At 39.2% G+C, this 13376-nt stretch overlaps 1 protein-coding gene across 4 annotated transcripts in view; it reads left to right on the top strand.

Annotated features, from left to right (window-relative positions):
- The first annotated feature begins 2209 nt into the window (after positions 1-2209).
- LOC140453486 (cation channel sperm-associated protein 4-like) overlaps positions 2210-13376 on the top strand; it is a 77496-nt gene continuing 66329 nt past the window's right edge. For all 4 annotated transcript variants that reach the window (XM_072548205.1, XM_072548204.1, XM_072548203.1 and 1 more), the window contains exons 1-2: positions 2210-2392; positions 11843-11902. In XM_072548205.1, the coding sequence (XP_072404306.1) occupies positions 2318-2392; positions 11843-11902 (135 nt within the window). In that variant the 5' untranslated portion in view covers positions 2210-2317. The remainder of the gene's footprint in view (positions 2393-11842; positions 11903-13376) is intronic.

Genomic DNA, 13376 nt, shown 5'->3' with positions numbered 1-13376 from the left:
ACCACATAAATTGAAAACTTGATCTGCCTAAACCTGAAAGCACAACTCTCACCACATGTGGCAGAGTCTAGTGGATGAACTGCTGATCAAATTTACTGTTTGTTAATTCCAAATTCCTACATTACAAATTGTAATTATTCTACAGAAGTACTTAATTGTTTGCACAGCACTTTGGAATGTGGTGACATTGTAAAAGGCACTTGGGAAAGAAAAGGATCATTTTCAGACTAGTGTTTCGTGGATGGAAGAAGGCTTTGCATATTCAGCAGTTTAACCATAAATATTCAGCTCAAACATTCCTTTTACCTAGTGTAATTATTTCTCAATTCTGGGAATGGTACCTTGGCATATTCTCTTGGTAACAGGGTGTTTGCTTCCAGTTATGTTTCGATTCAAAGACCTACAACAAGGAGACAGCCCCTTCAGCCCAAATTGGTCCATGCTGACCAAAATGACCATTCACGCTAACCCCATTTCCATGCATTTAGCCCATATCCTTCTAAACCTTTCCATGTATTTGTCCAAGTGTCTTTTTAAATGTGGTTAATATACCCACCTCAATCACCTCTGCTGGCAGCTCATTCCATATGTGTATCACCCTGTGTGTAAAAACGTAGCCTCTTAGGTTCCCATTTATTCATTCCCTTCTTACATTTAACCCTCTACTCCTCGATTCCTGAGCGCATTCTCCTTATCCATGCCTTTCATGATCTTATACATTTGTATAAGATCTTTCCTCAGTCTCCTACGCTCTAAAGAAAAAAAGTCCTAGCTTGTCCAACCTCTCCCTATAACTCAGTCCTGGCAACATCCATGTAAATTTCTTCAACACTCTTTCCAATTTAATAACATCCTTCCTATAGCAACGTGACCAAAACAGAACAGAACACAACACTCCAAGTGCGGCCTCATCAACTTCCTGTACAACCAAGAAATTCCTACCTTGATTTGACTTTTCAAAATGCAACACTTCACACTTATCTATATTAAATTCCTTTGCCATTTCTCAGCTGACTTCCCCATCTGATCAAGATCTTTGCTCACTGTCCACAATACCGCTTGTTTTTGTGTCATCTACAAACTTATTAATCATGCCTTCTACATTCGCATCCAAATCATTGATGTAGATAACAAACAGCAATGGGTCCAGCATTGACCCATGATGCACATCGCTAGTCACAGGCATCCAGTCTGACAAGCATCCCTCCAGTATTATCCTCTGCTTTTTACCATGAAGCCAATTGTATCCATTTTTCCAGCTCTTCCTGGATTCCATGCGATCTAACCTTCCAGAACAGCCTACCATTTCCCAAGTTTTAATTGAAATTATGAAAATTTTCATGGTTACTAAGAAATGTGGCTTTGTTTTAGTGTGTGCTACCTCCAGGATGAACTGCAGCAACTCATCACAGCTCCAGAACCTTTCCCAAAACCCTATTCCACCAGTAACAGTACAATGGTAGCAAATCTAAGGTAATGCCATTACCGCCAGGTCTTACATTATAGTGATTTAGACAAAAATTGTCAAAATCCTGAAACTTCAAAATAGAAATTACAATCAGAAAATACGTGCTAGCATTGCTGAGGACATCTTGATATTGAATCATACAATAGAAGGCACTTTGCCCCTTCAGTTGTCAAGTGTACTTGCAACTGCTATACAAGTTTAAAATTGGAATGGAGAGATTTATTTCTACCCATTGGATATGCCATCTAAAATAACAAATGCAGTTATCCAAATACGTGTATATATATATAAGTGCAACGAACACAGAGGAACCAGCTCAACCCATCGATGTGGCAGCAACTCTTTGAAGGAACCTCTCAAGCTATTCCCACAGTCATATTCTTTCTCTCGGTACATAAGGATTTGGCGTTCAGCGTGTGGATAGATTGGAGCCACATTGACCAGTTCGGACAGTCAGGGGGCTGATTCCCTCCTCACTCTGGTCGTGGAAGGGTTGCTTCAGGACGGTGCTAGATCAAGGTGGAGGCAATCCACCTCATGAATTAGGAGCGATGGAGGAAGGACGAACTTTTATGAATGAGTAAAGTGTTACTGTTCAATCAATAGACCGCATCAACCTTCTTGGACGGTTTTTTTCCCCTCATTTTAAATTTCCCGCCCGTGTCCACAAACAGCGCAGGCGCAAGCCGCTTTGCGCAGCCTCGGTGAGTTTGGAGCGTGCGGCGTGTCGTCACAGGGGAGGCAGTTGTGACGGTACCGCGGCTGTGGAGTGTTCGTCGGTGGCTCGGCGGATTGAGTGGTTCACCGTGAAGGACAGGGCCGGGGCTGGCCTAGTGTCGCCTCGAAACCATGGCAAACTACACGCACACCACCAACATCATGGACCTAGCGGGTCTGCAAGACCTTAGGAAACACTCTGTCATCGTGAGTGCAACCCCCTCATTTCCTTTTAATCTTTAAATTGCACACGGTGAACCCGTGCTTCAGCCAGGCCTACTCTGGTGGTGGTGGTGGTGGTTTGTCGTGAAGCAGGCCCCTCCCTGCACGTGGTGTGTTAGGAATTAATCCAGCCCCGGCATTGTACCCAGGGTCACTCTCCAGTCTTTGGATAGGCTGGAGACAAAGACAATCGGCTAGAATAAAAACTGCAGTGTTTAATCGGACATTTTTTTTAAAAAAGTGCATAATTGAGTGTCCAATACCTTTGATCCGTGCTCGATGTCTTTTGGACTAGTGCCTTTGGCATGGCTAAACAGCACATTTAATTGCTGAGGGTGATCCCTTCTCACCCAACAAAATTCAAGATTGCTATAGGGATGTTTTAGTTACCCTCAGATTGGATAACTAGGTTTACTGTATATTATTTTCAGTGTAAACATGGACACAATTATATTGCAGGCTGCTTCAAATGCATTGTTGTTTTTTGCACCATAGCATTGGGGAAAGAAAGCATACTACAGCAATAGAATTACTTGAGTATCTGGAATTATAGGTAAAGTTACTGTTTTCAGTAAATGTATTATTTTCTTTCCTGTTGGTCTTCTATATTCCTAGGTTGGCAAATGTTGTAGAGGGACAGAATAAAGTGATTAATTGTGAGTTTATGGTTTAAAATTGGAGTTTAGCTATTTTTTGAATAATGAAAATCTCTAAACCTACACATGATCTTATTCTTGTAATTTAAATCATTGCGTGAGAATTATAGGTTTTGCATTTTTACACTGATCATTTCAAGAAACCACTTGGTGTTTTTTCTTCATTTTTACCAAATGCCACCTAGATTACTGGTTTAATAAAACTAAAGATTCTGTGACATTTTATTAAATTACATTTTTGTGAACAATACAATTGTCATGTTCACAGAAGCTGCTGATTGATATAACTGAATAAACAATTTGTCTCTGAATGTAGTTGAATTAGGGCTATCAAAGCTATCTAAGTTAATCTACAGTTGAACCCATATTATGAATGGAAAATAGAATCTCTTATCACCTAATATGACCTGTAGGAATGTTTGGGACCTAATGGAAAGAGGGAACAGGTGATATGTTAATTAAGGGTAAATTGAGTGTGAATTGGGTGAGAGACCAATTAGTGGGTTGAGTGTTTTATGGTGTGTGGATAACTGAAAGCTTAAAGTGTGTACTCGGACACTTTAAAAATTATTTTCGATATGATAGAGGTGATATAGAAAAGCAAGCTACTGAGCTGAATCATTCAAAGAAAAAATGTTTCAATATGCTTTCACTTTTGGTGTGTAAGGTGTTCTGCTTTGTGCTGGTTTGTGCACAATGCTGAGATGTGTATTGTTTTGGTCTGTAAGTGTCTTTTCCAGGAGTATTACACATTTATTGATTGTGTGTTCCTTTTGTATTCTGGTGCTACATTGCTGGCTTTGTAACAAATGTAAATACGCTAGATCCCACGTGATTCATCCAGGATTTATTTTTCTGCAAAGGGTCTCTTCTGCCATTGCTATGGATTTATTAATTCAAATGCTATGATTATGGTCATTAGTACAGAGCTGGCACCAACTTAACGATGCTATGAGGTACCAATGGATTGCTCTTCTGCCTGTGTATTCACTTCCCATGGGAGGATATATATTTTCAGTGTCTCCATACCACTGTAAACTGAACATTTGTGCTTGCTTTTAATTCCATATAATTGATCTGTACATCCTGCAAAACAGCTTACTGCTTTCGATAACCTATCCATTCTCTAGGGTATTATTTGTATTGATGAATGAACATAGAACATTACAGCACAGTACAGGCCCTTCGGCCCTTGATGTTGCATCGACCTGTCATACTAATCTGAAGCCCATCTAACCTACACTATTCCATGTACGTCCGTATGCTTGTCCAATGACAACTTAAATGTACTTATAGAATGATATGGGTTGATTTTCGGGAGGCAGCTGTGGTGCTCAACACATTATAACAAAAGATCAATCAGGCTGCCCTGGTCTGTTAATCTTAATGTTGCAGCTGATTTCTCTAATTCTTTTAATATTAGTAATCTTTATCCTTTATTAACCAGAAAAGTTCAAATCAGTTTAGGGTGCAGTTTAGGGACAATTGAGTCGCAACAGATCCAATACCATTGCTCCGGTTGTTCACTTCTGCAGGTCCAATAAAAAGAGATGCCTGTATGAACGAATTCATTTAATTTAGATAACTTCAGTAAACCAGTGCAGGAGATGTTAGTTTTGCAAAGGAAAATATTTATTTTAGTCAGCTGGTACAAACTGCAACAGAATTAATGACTACAGTATCATTAAAACATATGCTTAAAGACCTTTTATTTGGAAACTGTAAAATGAACTGAAAGTTGGACGACCATTGCATATTGCTGACTGTATAACACAATGGTGTTGTTTGGAAGTAGTGAGAAAGAATTTGAGACTTAATGGCATGACGAATCTTTCATGTTGATAAGGTAGTAAAGTAGGAGAGAAAGAGCTTAAGGGGAAACTAGGCATACTTGGTAAGGCATATAACAAAGAGAATTTTATATGTGTTGCTTTCCATTGACTAAGAAAGGTTTATAAAACAAGAAACTTAGACCTAAAATGGTTACAGTGACCTTCAGCATCAGGAGATCCGTGTGGAATAAAACCATCAGGACTGGCATTTTTTTTTGTTCTTATCACATAGAAACCAAGCAACTGATTTTGCATCAAAAAGTTAGCATCTTCTGTTTAACTCATAAATATAGTATATTTTCATGTATTGGGAGATGAAAGGATGGTTGTCTCTTAGCTAGTTAGGAAAGACAATGGGGTGAGAATCTGGATTTTTAAAGTTCATTCACAGGATGACAGTCACTGCCAAGGTTCAGCATTTATTGCCAAGAGAATAATTAACAGTCAACCACGTTGCTGTGAGTCTAGAGTTATATGTCGTCAAGACCAGGTAAGGATGGTTGTTTCCTTCCCTAAAGTATATAAGTGAACTCGGTAGATTTTTCCACCAATCAACAGTGGTTTCATAGTTACCGTTAGACTTTCATTCCAGATTTTAAACGAATTCAAATTCCATCTGTTATGCCAGGATTTCAACCCATGTCCCCAGGACATTACCTGGGTCTCTGGACTAACATTCCAGTGATAATATCACCTAAGTCTTCATTTCTCTTAATACACATGGAACCAAAGTTTGGTAGAAGATTTGTAGTTCGGGTGCTCGTTGTTGTGGTTCTGTTCGCCGAGCTGGGAATTTGTCTTGCAAACGTTTCGTCCCCTGTCTAGATGACATCGTCCGTGCTTGGGAGCCTCCTGTGAAGCGCTTCTGTGCTGTTTCTTCCGGCATTTATAGTGGCCTGTCTCTGCCGCTTCCGGTTGTCAGTTCGAGCTGTCCACTGTAGTGGCCGGTATACAAACAAACACACCGACCTGGACCCAATATACCGGCCACTACAGTGGACAGCTCGAACTGACAACCGGAAGCGGCAGAGACAGGCCACTATAAATGCCGGAGGAAACAGCACAGAAGCGCTTCACAGGAGGCTTCCAAGCACTGACGATGTCACCTAGACAGGGGACGAAACGTTTGCAAGACAAATTCCCAGCTCGGCGAACAGAACCACAACAACATGGAACCATATTTTAACAGCCTTTTTGATCAATTAATTTGTGACAATGTGAACTGGAATTCTTTTTCTCCCTGTCTGCTTCTCTTGCAATCTTGGAGGGTAGGGGTAGCAAATTGGGGAAATATTCATTCACTGAGAACTCAAAGATCTACAGATTCCATTACTGTTGAGGAAGCATTTCAACTGTTAAAACACTTGTAATCTCAGATTAAAAATCTAACATCTCAAAAGGTTAAACAGTTATAATTTTTTTTCGCTTTAATGCACATGGGTAATAAGTTAATTAAAAAGTGATATAAATGTCAGTAAATACCAAAATTCCTATTTTTTTGCACTTGATAATCTTAGTAATTGACTTGCCAATGCTCAGGGAACAATTTATTTCTTAGCAAAATATACCCATCAAGTAGGAAAACGCAGCGTGAAAAGGCTGTAAAGTCTGGAGAAAGCCAGCAGAAAACAACAGATGGAACTGGAGGAATTAGGAACCTCTGCAGGAGGCAGTAAAGTTCAAGCTAGCTCTTGACTCAAAATGGTAGCTTGAATTAGACATGGTAGAGGACAGACCAACTGTGTTAGAAAGAATCTGCGCTGGGGTTAGACCAGTTTTCATAAAAGAAGACAAGGTCTAGGGAAGGTGTCCAAAAATGGCAGGCCACAGGTACAGATCTGGTCAACAGATAACTTGATGTTAAAATTACAGGAGAACCAAAGAAGTTCTCAGGCCTACAAAGAGTAAATGAAGGTGAAGCTTTACTTGGTGGAAGGGCCACTGGAGAATATGGCAGAAACTGAATATCCATGTGATGGCAGTAGTATTTCGGTAAAAATGGAACCAGCTAGAACAAAATAAATAGATATGGAAGGGAGCATACAGTACAGCAGGAACCACTGATAGAGGCCTTCAGAGGTCATACCAGTGAGTTAAATGCAGAGCTACCTATTAGCGGATCCAAGCAATAGCGCCACGTCTCATGCATTAACTCATTGATTGAATAAGGTTGATGTAACATAAATACAAAAGAGGTTTAACATGCAAATCCAGACAGCCTACTAGAAGCAAACCACAGATTACAACTCACAAACCTTCTAGAAACTAAATTGTTTCCCAGTTATAGAATTGGGCAGCCAAAGGTTAAAATTGAGATGCTAGCACAATCCTGGGAACCTGTGCAACTGTTTATCCTTAACTGGGTTTTGAATCCAGTTTAGGAAGGAATGTGAATGCGGAATGGGTGTATTGTCATCTCAATCTTTGTACTGTTATTGTATATTCATAGCAGAATGTTCATCGTAAACAAAAGACAAATATTATCCACTTTGTAGTAGGGAGCTGTTATAATAATAGTAAATATGGATCATTGAATTTTAACTTCCAGCATCTCTCTGTTATATCTGAGACCATTCATTGGCTAAAGTGCATTTTAAAGATAAAAAAGAACCAAAATAGCTATAGTGGTCACCAGATCACAAATGGAGGTAACCTTTGGCAGATCCATATGAATAAAGGAAGCCGTCAGCCCTGAAATTATCATTTTTGTCTAAAGATATTGAAACCAGACATCTGAGCTAGTGTTAAAAATGTGTTTCACCATCTAATTAACATATGCATTATAATTTCACTCATTGGAAGCTGAAAGGTTCACTTGCCATTTAGCCAATTTGAAAAGACAATGGAGCTAGGCCCCAGCATACAAACTGCACAACTTTTGAGCAGCAGAAGAAAATTGAATTTCTGACAACAGGAGGTTGAGCTCTTTCTGTCCCAGGTTGTTTCTCTCATCATCTCAGAAAACAGTTTCCTGTAGCAAAAAACAAATTGTAGAACCAACCATGCACCCAGAACTAGAACATTTACAGATTTTGCTGAGGATACATTTCAGGGTCTCTATCTCCAAACAGCAACTAAATTTACATCTGTGGTTATTTTGGCTGCACCAGTTCTCCTTTTTTAAAAGAAACAAGCATATTGAAATTAACTTTGATCTGTCTTTCAATGAAACAATCTATGGTCATGACACTGGTTGCAACCATGTGCAGCTGTATTTCAATGATTAATATTATTGTTGAAATACAGAATTGTGTGAAAGAAACCCATATAGGTTCCATCAATAAACAAGAAAACAAAAATTTACTTATTATAACAAGCTTATAATTTAACAGTGGCAAAATAGATTGTTAATTAAGAATAAGCAAGCTTAAAACTGTATCCCACTTCAAATTGAGAATTTGAGCTGTATGGAGCGGCTGAACAGACTGTGGCTATATTCCCTGGAGCATTAGAGGTTATGGCATGACCTTATTGAGGTTTATAAAATCATGAGGGTCATGGATAGGGTGACTAGTCAATGTCTTTTTCCTGAGTTTGGGGTGTCTAAAACTAGGTTTAAGGGGAAAGATTTAAAAAGGACCTAAAGGGCAACTCTTTCACACAGCGGGTGGTGTGTGCATGGAATGAACTGCCAGAGGAAGTGGTGGAGGCTGGTACAATTATAACATTTAAAAGGCATCTGGATGGGTATATGAATAGGAAGGTTAAGTGAGATATGGGCCAAATGCTGGCAAATGGAATTAGATTTATTTAGGATTTCTGGTTGGCATGGACGAGTTGGCCTGAAGGGTCATTTTCCATGCTGTATATTTCTAATACTTTAAATCAAGACACATACACAAATACGTTAGATAAGACAGTCACACTTGCAGAAATATCTTGGATGGAAAATAGAGGCAAAAAGGAACAAATTCTGTGGCCCAAGAGTCCATACCACAAAGGGATGGAATGAAGAGATCCTCAATTCAGTAGCAGGTCAGATGGAACTTGGTTTTTGGTTTAAGTTTAAAATTCTTTTCTTTTCAGTGCTAATTTTCTTCCATTCAGAGTGGGAGAGAGAAAGAGATCTGTCTTGCTTGCAGGTTTTTGAATATGTGTGCAACTGCCCACTCAGATAAGCTACAACACGAAGCAAATCCAGAAGCAATTGCTGAACAGTTTGTTTTTAATCCAGAGACTATAGCATTTTGTGTCTCGAATATATTCAACAGAGCTTCTCCAAAAGCTATGTAACCCTTTTATAATCAATAAATGAAGATCCACATTTTGACTTTTCTTGTGAGTTGTAAACAAAAACTAATGGTTGAAACTTCCACTTTCCATTTTATAGTATTAGAACTGTCACTGTTTTCCTTTTATCATTTTTGGTTTGGAGCTAGAAGCTGTGAGTCGAAGATGACTTTTGGACTGAGCAATAGCTTGCTTTGTTTTAAAGGAACAAACAAACTGATATTGGTTTATAGGACTTGGCCTGGAAGTTAATTGCAGGTTGACCCTTGTTCAAATAACGCTCATTTTGTTTGCTGGAAGGCTACCAGCCTGTCTCTTTCACAACACTTTCTTAGCACGTACTAACTGACTTCAGCGCAGTCTTAGCAGCTGGCTGCCTTTGTGTTGGTCATGTTGCTCACTTAGTGGACAGGGTCTTTAGTGCACAGTTTCAGACTGTCAGCCTTTGTGCCTGCATTGTTTTTCGCGCACAGGAAGAAGCAGACAGTTAGTCACATTTTAGGAGCAACAAACAGTTGAGAGAAAGAGGGGCCATATTATATTTGGCACAATGGAAAGTCAGAATCACATTTGCAGGCACCTGCCAGCTGTCCATGTGCAAATACACTACAGCGATTTGTCTGAAGCACAAACAGTATGTGTGAAAATCAAAGGCAAGTAGTCCTTTGTAGAGTGAAGATGGACTCCAGTCAGTTAAGGGTTGTAGCCCTAGTCAGTCAAGATCCTCATCCTATTCCAGTCCATTGGATTGCCCATGATACTTTGCATGATTAATGATATTAAAAAGTGTAAAATTGTTTCTGAAAAATTGTTCAGAGGCATAATGGACCAAGTACCACTTGACAACTTACTGTAACTGACAAAAGAGTTCATTCCATCTCAAGGATCACACATATAATCATTCTGTTCTAATCATCAGGGTGGGATACCTGGGAACGAGGTGTTAAGTTTGCAGCTAATGTTAATGTCGAATAAGCCAGATCCCAGATCAGAACCTGGCTTGATAAAACATGTTTTGTTTGATTTAGTTTTAACAATGTGATCTCTCAGTCAAACATAAGCATACAATGCTGTTGATCTTTCTTTAACAATCAAACAGAAATATATCATAAAAGAAATAAGATTATAAGATATGCAAATAAAATTAAGCCATTTGGCCTATCAAGTCTGCTCCACCATTCGATAATGGCTGATGCATCTCTCAGTCTGGTTCTTCAACCTTCTCCCATAGCCTTTGATCTCCTTACTAATCAAGAATCTATCTACCTCTGTCTTAAATACACTCAGTGACGTGGCTTCCTCAGCCTTCTGTGGTAATGAGTTCCACAGATTCAACACCCTCTGGCTGGTGAAATGAAGTTTAAGATAGAATAATCCAAACCATCAGTTTATAAACTATACCATAATACTGTACAGTAGCACCTCCTCCCTCCCTTAACTGTTTACCAAAGATTTTAAAACACAAGGTATAAAATCCCTGTTAATCCCAAAGCAATTCTTTGTAAACTGAAAAGAAACAAGGCAGCTTTTTTATAGTGTAAAAATGTGTTGCTGGAAAAGCGCAGCAGGTCAGGCAGCATCGAAGGAGAAGGAGAATCGACGTTACAGTTAAGCTTATGCCCAAAACGTCGATTCTCCTTCCCCTTGGATGCTGCCTGACCTGCTGCGCTTTTCCAGCAACACATTTTTAAGTTCTGATCCCCAGCATCTGCAGTCCTCACTTTCTCCTAGCTTTTTTATAGTGCCCAAAAAGCTGCACACGTAATACACTGGAGTCCCTGTATCTAACACTTCAGTGATTTAAATTACTGGTAACTTTAGATTTAGATTAAGATTAGATTACATTACAGTGTGGAAACAAGCCCTTCGGCCCAACAAGTCCACACCGACCCGCCGAAGCGCAACCCACCCATACCCCTACATTCACCCCTTACCTAACACTGCGGGCAATTTAGCATAGCCAATTCACCTGACCTACACATCTTTGGACTGTGGGAGGAGACCAGAGCACCCGGAGGAAACCCACGCAGACACGGGGAGAACGTGCAAACTCCACACAGTAAGTCGCCTGAGGCGGGAATTGAACCCAGGTCTCTGGCGCTGTGAGGCAGCAGTGCTAACCACTGTGCCACCGTGCCGCTCACCTCCTTGAACTTGAACTTCTTAAATTTGTAACTGCAGATAGCTTCTTCTTGGAACTATCTTTTTTTCTAGAGCTATCATACTCCTGAATTTCAATATACTAAGCTTTAAGTAACCACTTCAGGCATTTATGCCAACAGTCCTGGTCTGGAATTAACACTAACTTTTCACACTAAGGAGCTAATTCAGTATACATCCTTCCCTTCTCAGGAATACTAATCTATACTGCCATCCACATAATCAATTTCCAGGAACTGAGGAAAGTTACTCCTGTCAATTGCTGGTTGTATGAGAATCCTAGAAAATGAGGTTTGGATAATGGGGACTTTGCAGGAATTGTTAACTTTAGGCACACACACAAACCACCTATTACTAATTCAAAAACCAGCAACTCAAACTTCAAGAAATAAAAAATCCATGGTTACATCACAAGGCCAGGCCATTCTAATCAATGGGATGTGATTCAGAGGGGAAGTGTTGAACTATTCAAAGTTACTATTTATAAAATTACATCTCAATTTTTAAGTACAGTGATGTGTCATTTTTAGCAATATAATTGTTTCTTTCTGTTGTAGGAACCTAGAATCACCATCAAAGAGTTAACAATTAACTTCAGTGATATCATAGAAGGAAAGGTATGTAACAGATCTGTTATCTGCTAACTTTAGTCTGACATCTGACATGCTACAGTTTTGACACAATACATTAGTTTGGTACATTATGACTGACAAACACTGCATTTTGAGCATCGGCACATCATGATTCAAAGGCATGAAAATTCTCTGAAAACAATATTTTTACATGGGTGTTAGGCCTACCATGTCTGCTGGCTTATTGTTAGAATAATTTAAAGTTACTTTAAGTTCATAGCTTTTTACCGTACAAATACTTATCAAATTTCACTTCAAAACATCAGTAGTGTAGGTGTGGAATTGTGTGCCTTCTTCCTTGGTGAGTTTAATGACTTGGGGAGGTGTTTAATCAGGCAAGGGGTGGTGGCTGGGGACCCTGCTGTTTTCTTTCATAATCAGGTCCTTGGAGAAAGACGTACGTACAGTTTTCAAAGCTGACTGCCAATTGAAGCCATACATGGTAATCTGTGTCTGCCTAGCAGTTCTTGTTGTCTTGTGACTTCTGCCCCTGAGGTTCCTGATGCTAAGGAAGACCTGCTTTTGGCCTGTCAAATGCCTGAGTGTAATACAAGGTATAATGGGCCTTCTTTAAAAGAGGCGGTGCTGGGATCTTGCCAACATTCCAGCCAACAGCCAAGACTTCTGTTGCCTACACAAGATTCTGTCCTAAGTCTGAACCACTTGTATGTCATTCTGTTCTAAGCCAATCCTGACCCAAAGCGATCTTTGTAAATTAATAACTCATTGACCAATCATAAATAGGAAATAGCTTTCCATTTTCAATCATTCTTTTCATAATTCAAAAAGAGGCAAATAATTACTCTGTCTGCTTTTTCTGCTTTGGTTCTCATAATTCCATCCCCTGCATCACCTGGCTGAATTGTATACCAAACACTTTCTTTTATAATCAGATGCCCAAAACTAAACTTTAACAGTTAACTGTAAACTTTATGGGTGGCGTGATGGCTCAGTGGTTAGCACTGCTGCCTCACTTGTTCTGAAATTACATTTAATTAGGGTTGACAACCCCAGTTGTATTATGTAATGTTGAAACATATCGACTGTCAAACAGAAGGGCTTATAAAAAGTAGATTTTGGAACAAATGTATAGGATTCCTAAACCCCTAAGATACTGAGCTCAGATTAAAGAGATTTGAATCTCCAATCTACCACAGTTTGGTCTGATATGTTACATATGTGTCAGGTTTTATTGTCTGTTTGTATACAATTACATTTACTGTGTAGTAAATAAATCTATTGTATGGTAAGTAAATCTATAATGCTGGACTTTTCTTGTTTAGAATATGGCTAATTTGAGGACAAGATTAAAATGAATACTGCCCTTTTTCTCAGTAATGTATACAGTTCTTGGTTTGTTACAAGATTGCTTGAACGAACATACATTTCATACAAACTTGTCTCCATTTTGATTCAGAATCACATTACAAAATGTATCAGAGCTTGTAAATACAAGTGT

Source organism: Chiloscyllium punctatum, chromosome 27 (assembly GCF_047496795.1).
Source record: "Chiloscyllium punctatum isolate Juve2018m chromosome 27, sChiPun1.3, whole genome shotgun sequence".
NCBI classification, from domain to species: domain Eukaryota; kingdom Metazoa; phylum Chordata; class Chondrichthyes; order Orectolobiformes; family Hemiscylliidae; genus Chiloscyllium; species Chiloscyllium punctatum.
This window is presented reverse-complemented; position numbering and strand designations above follow the sequence as displayed.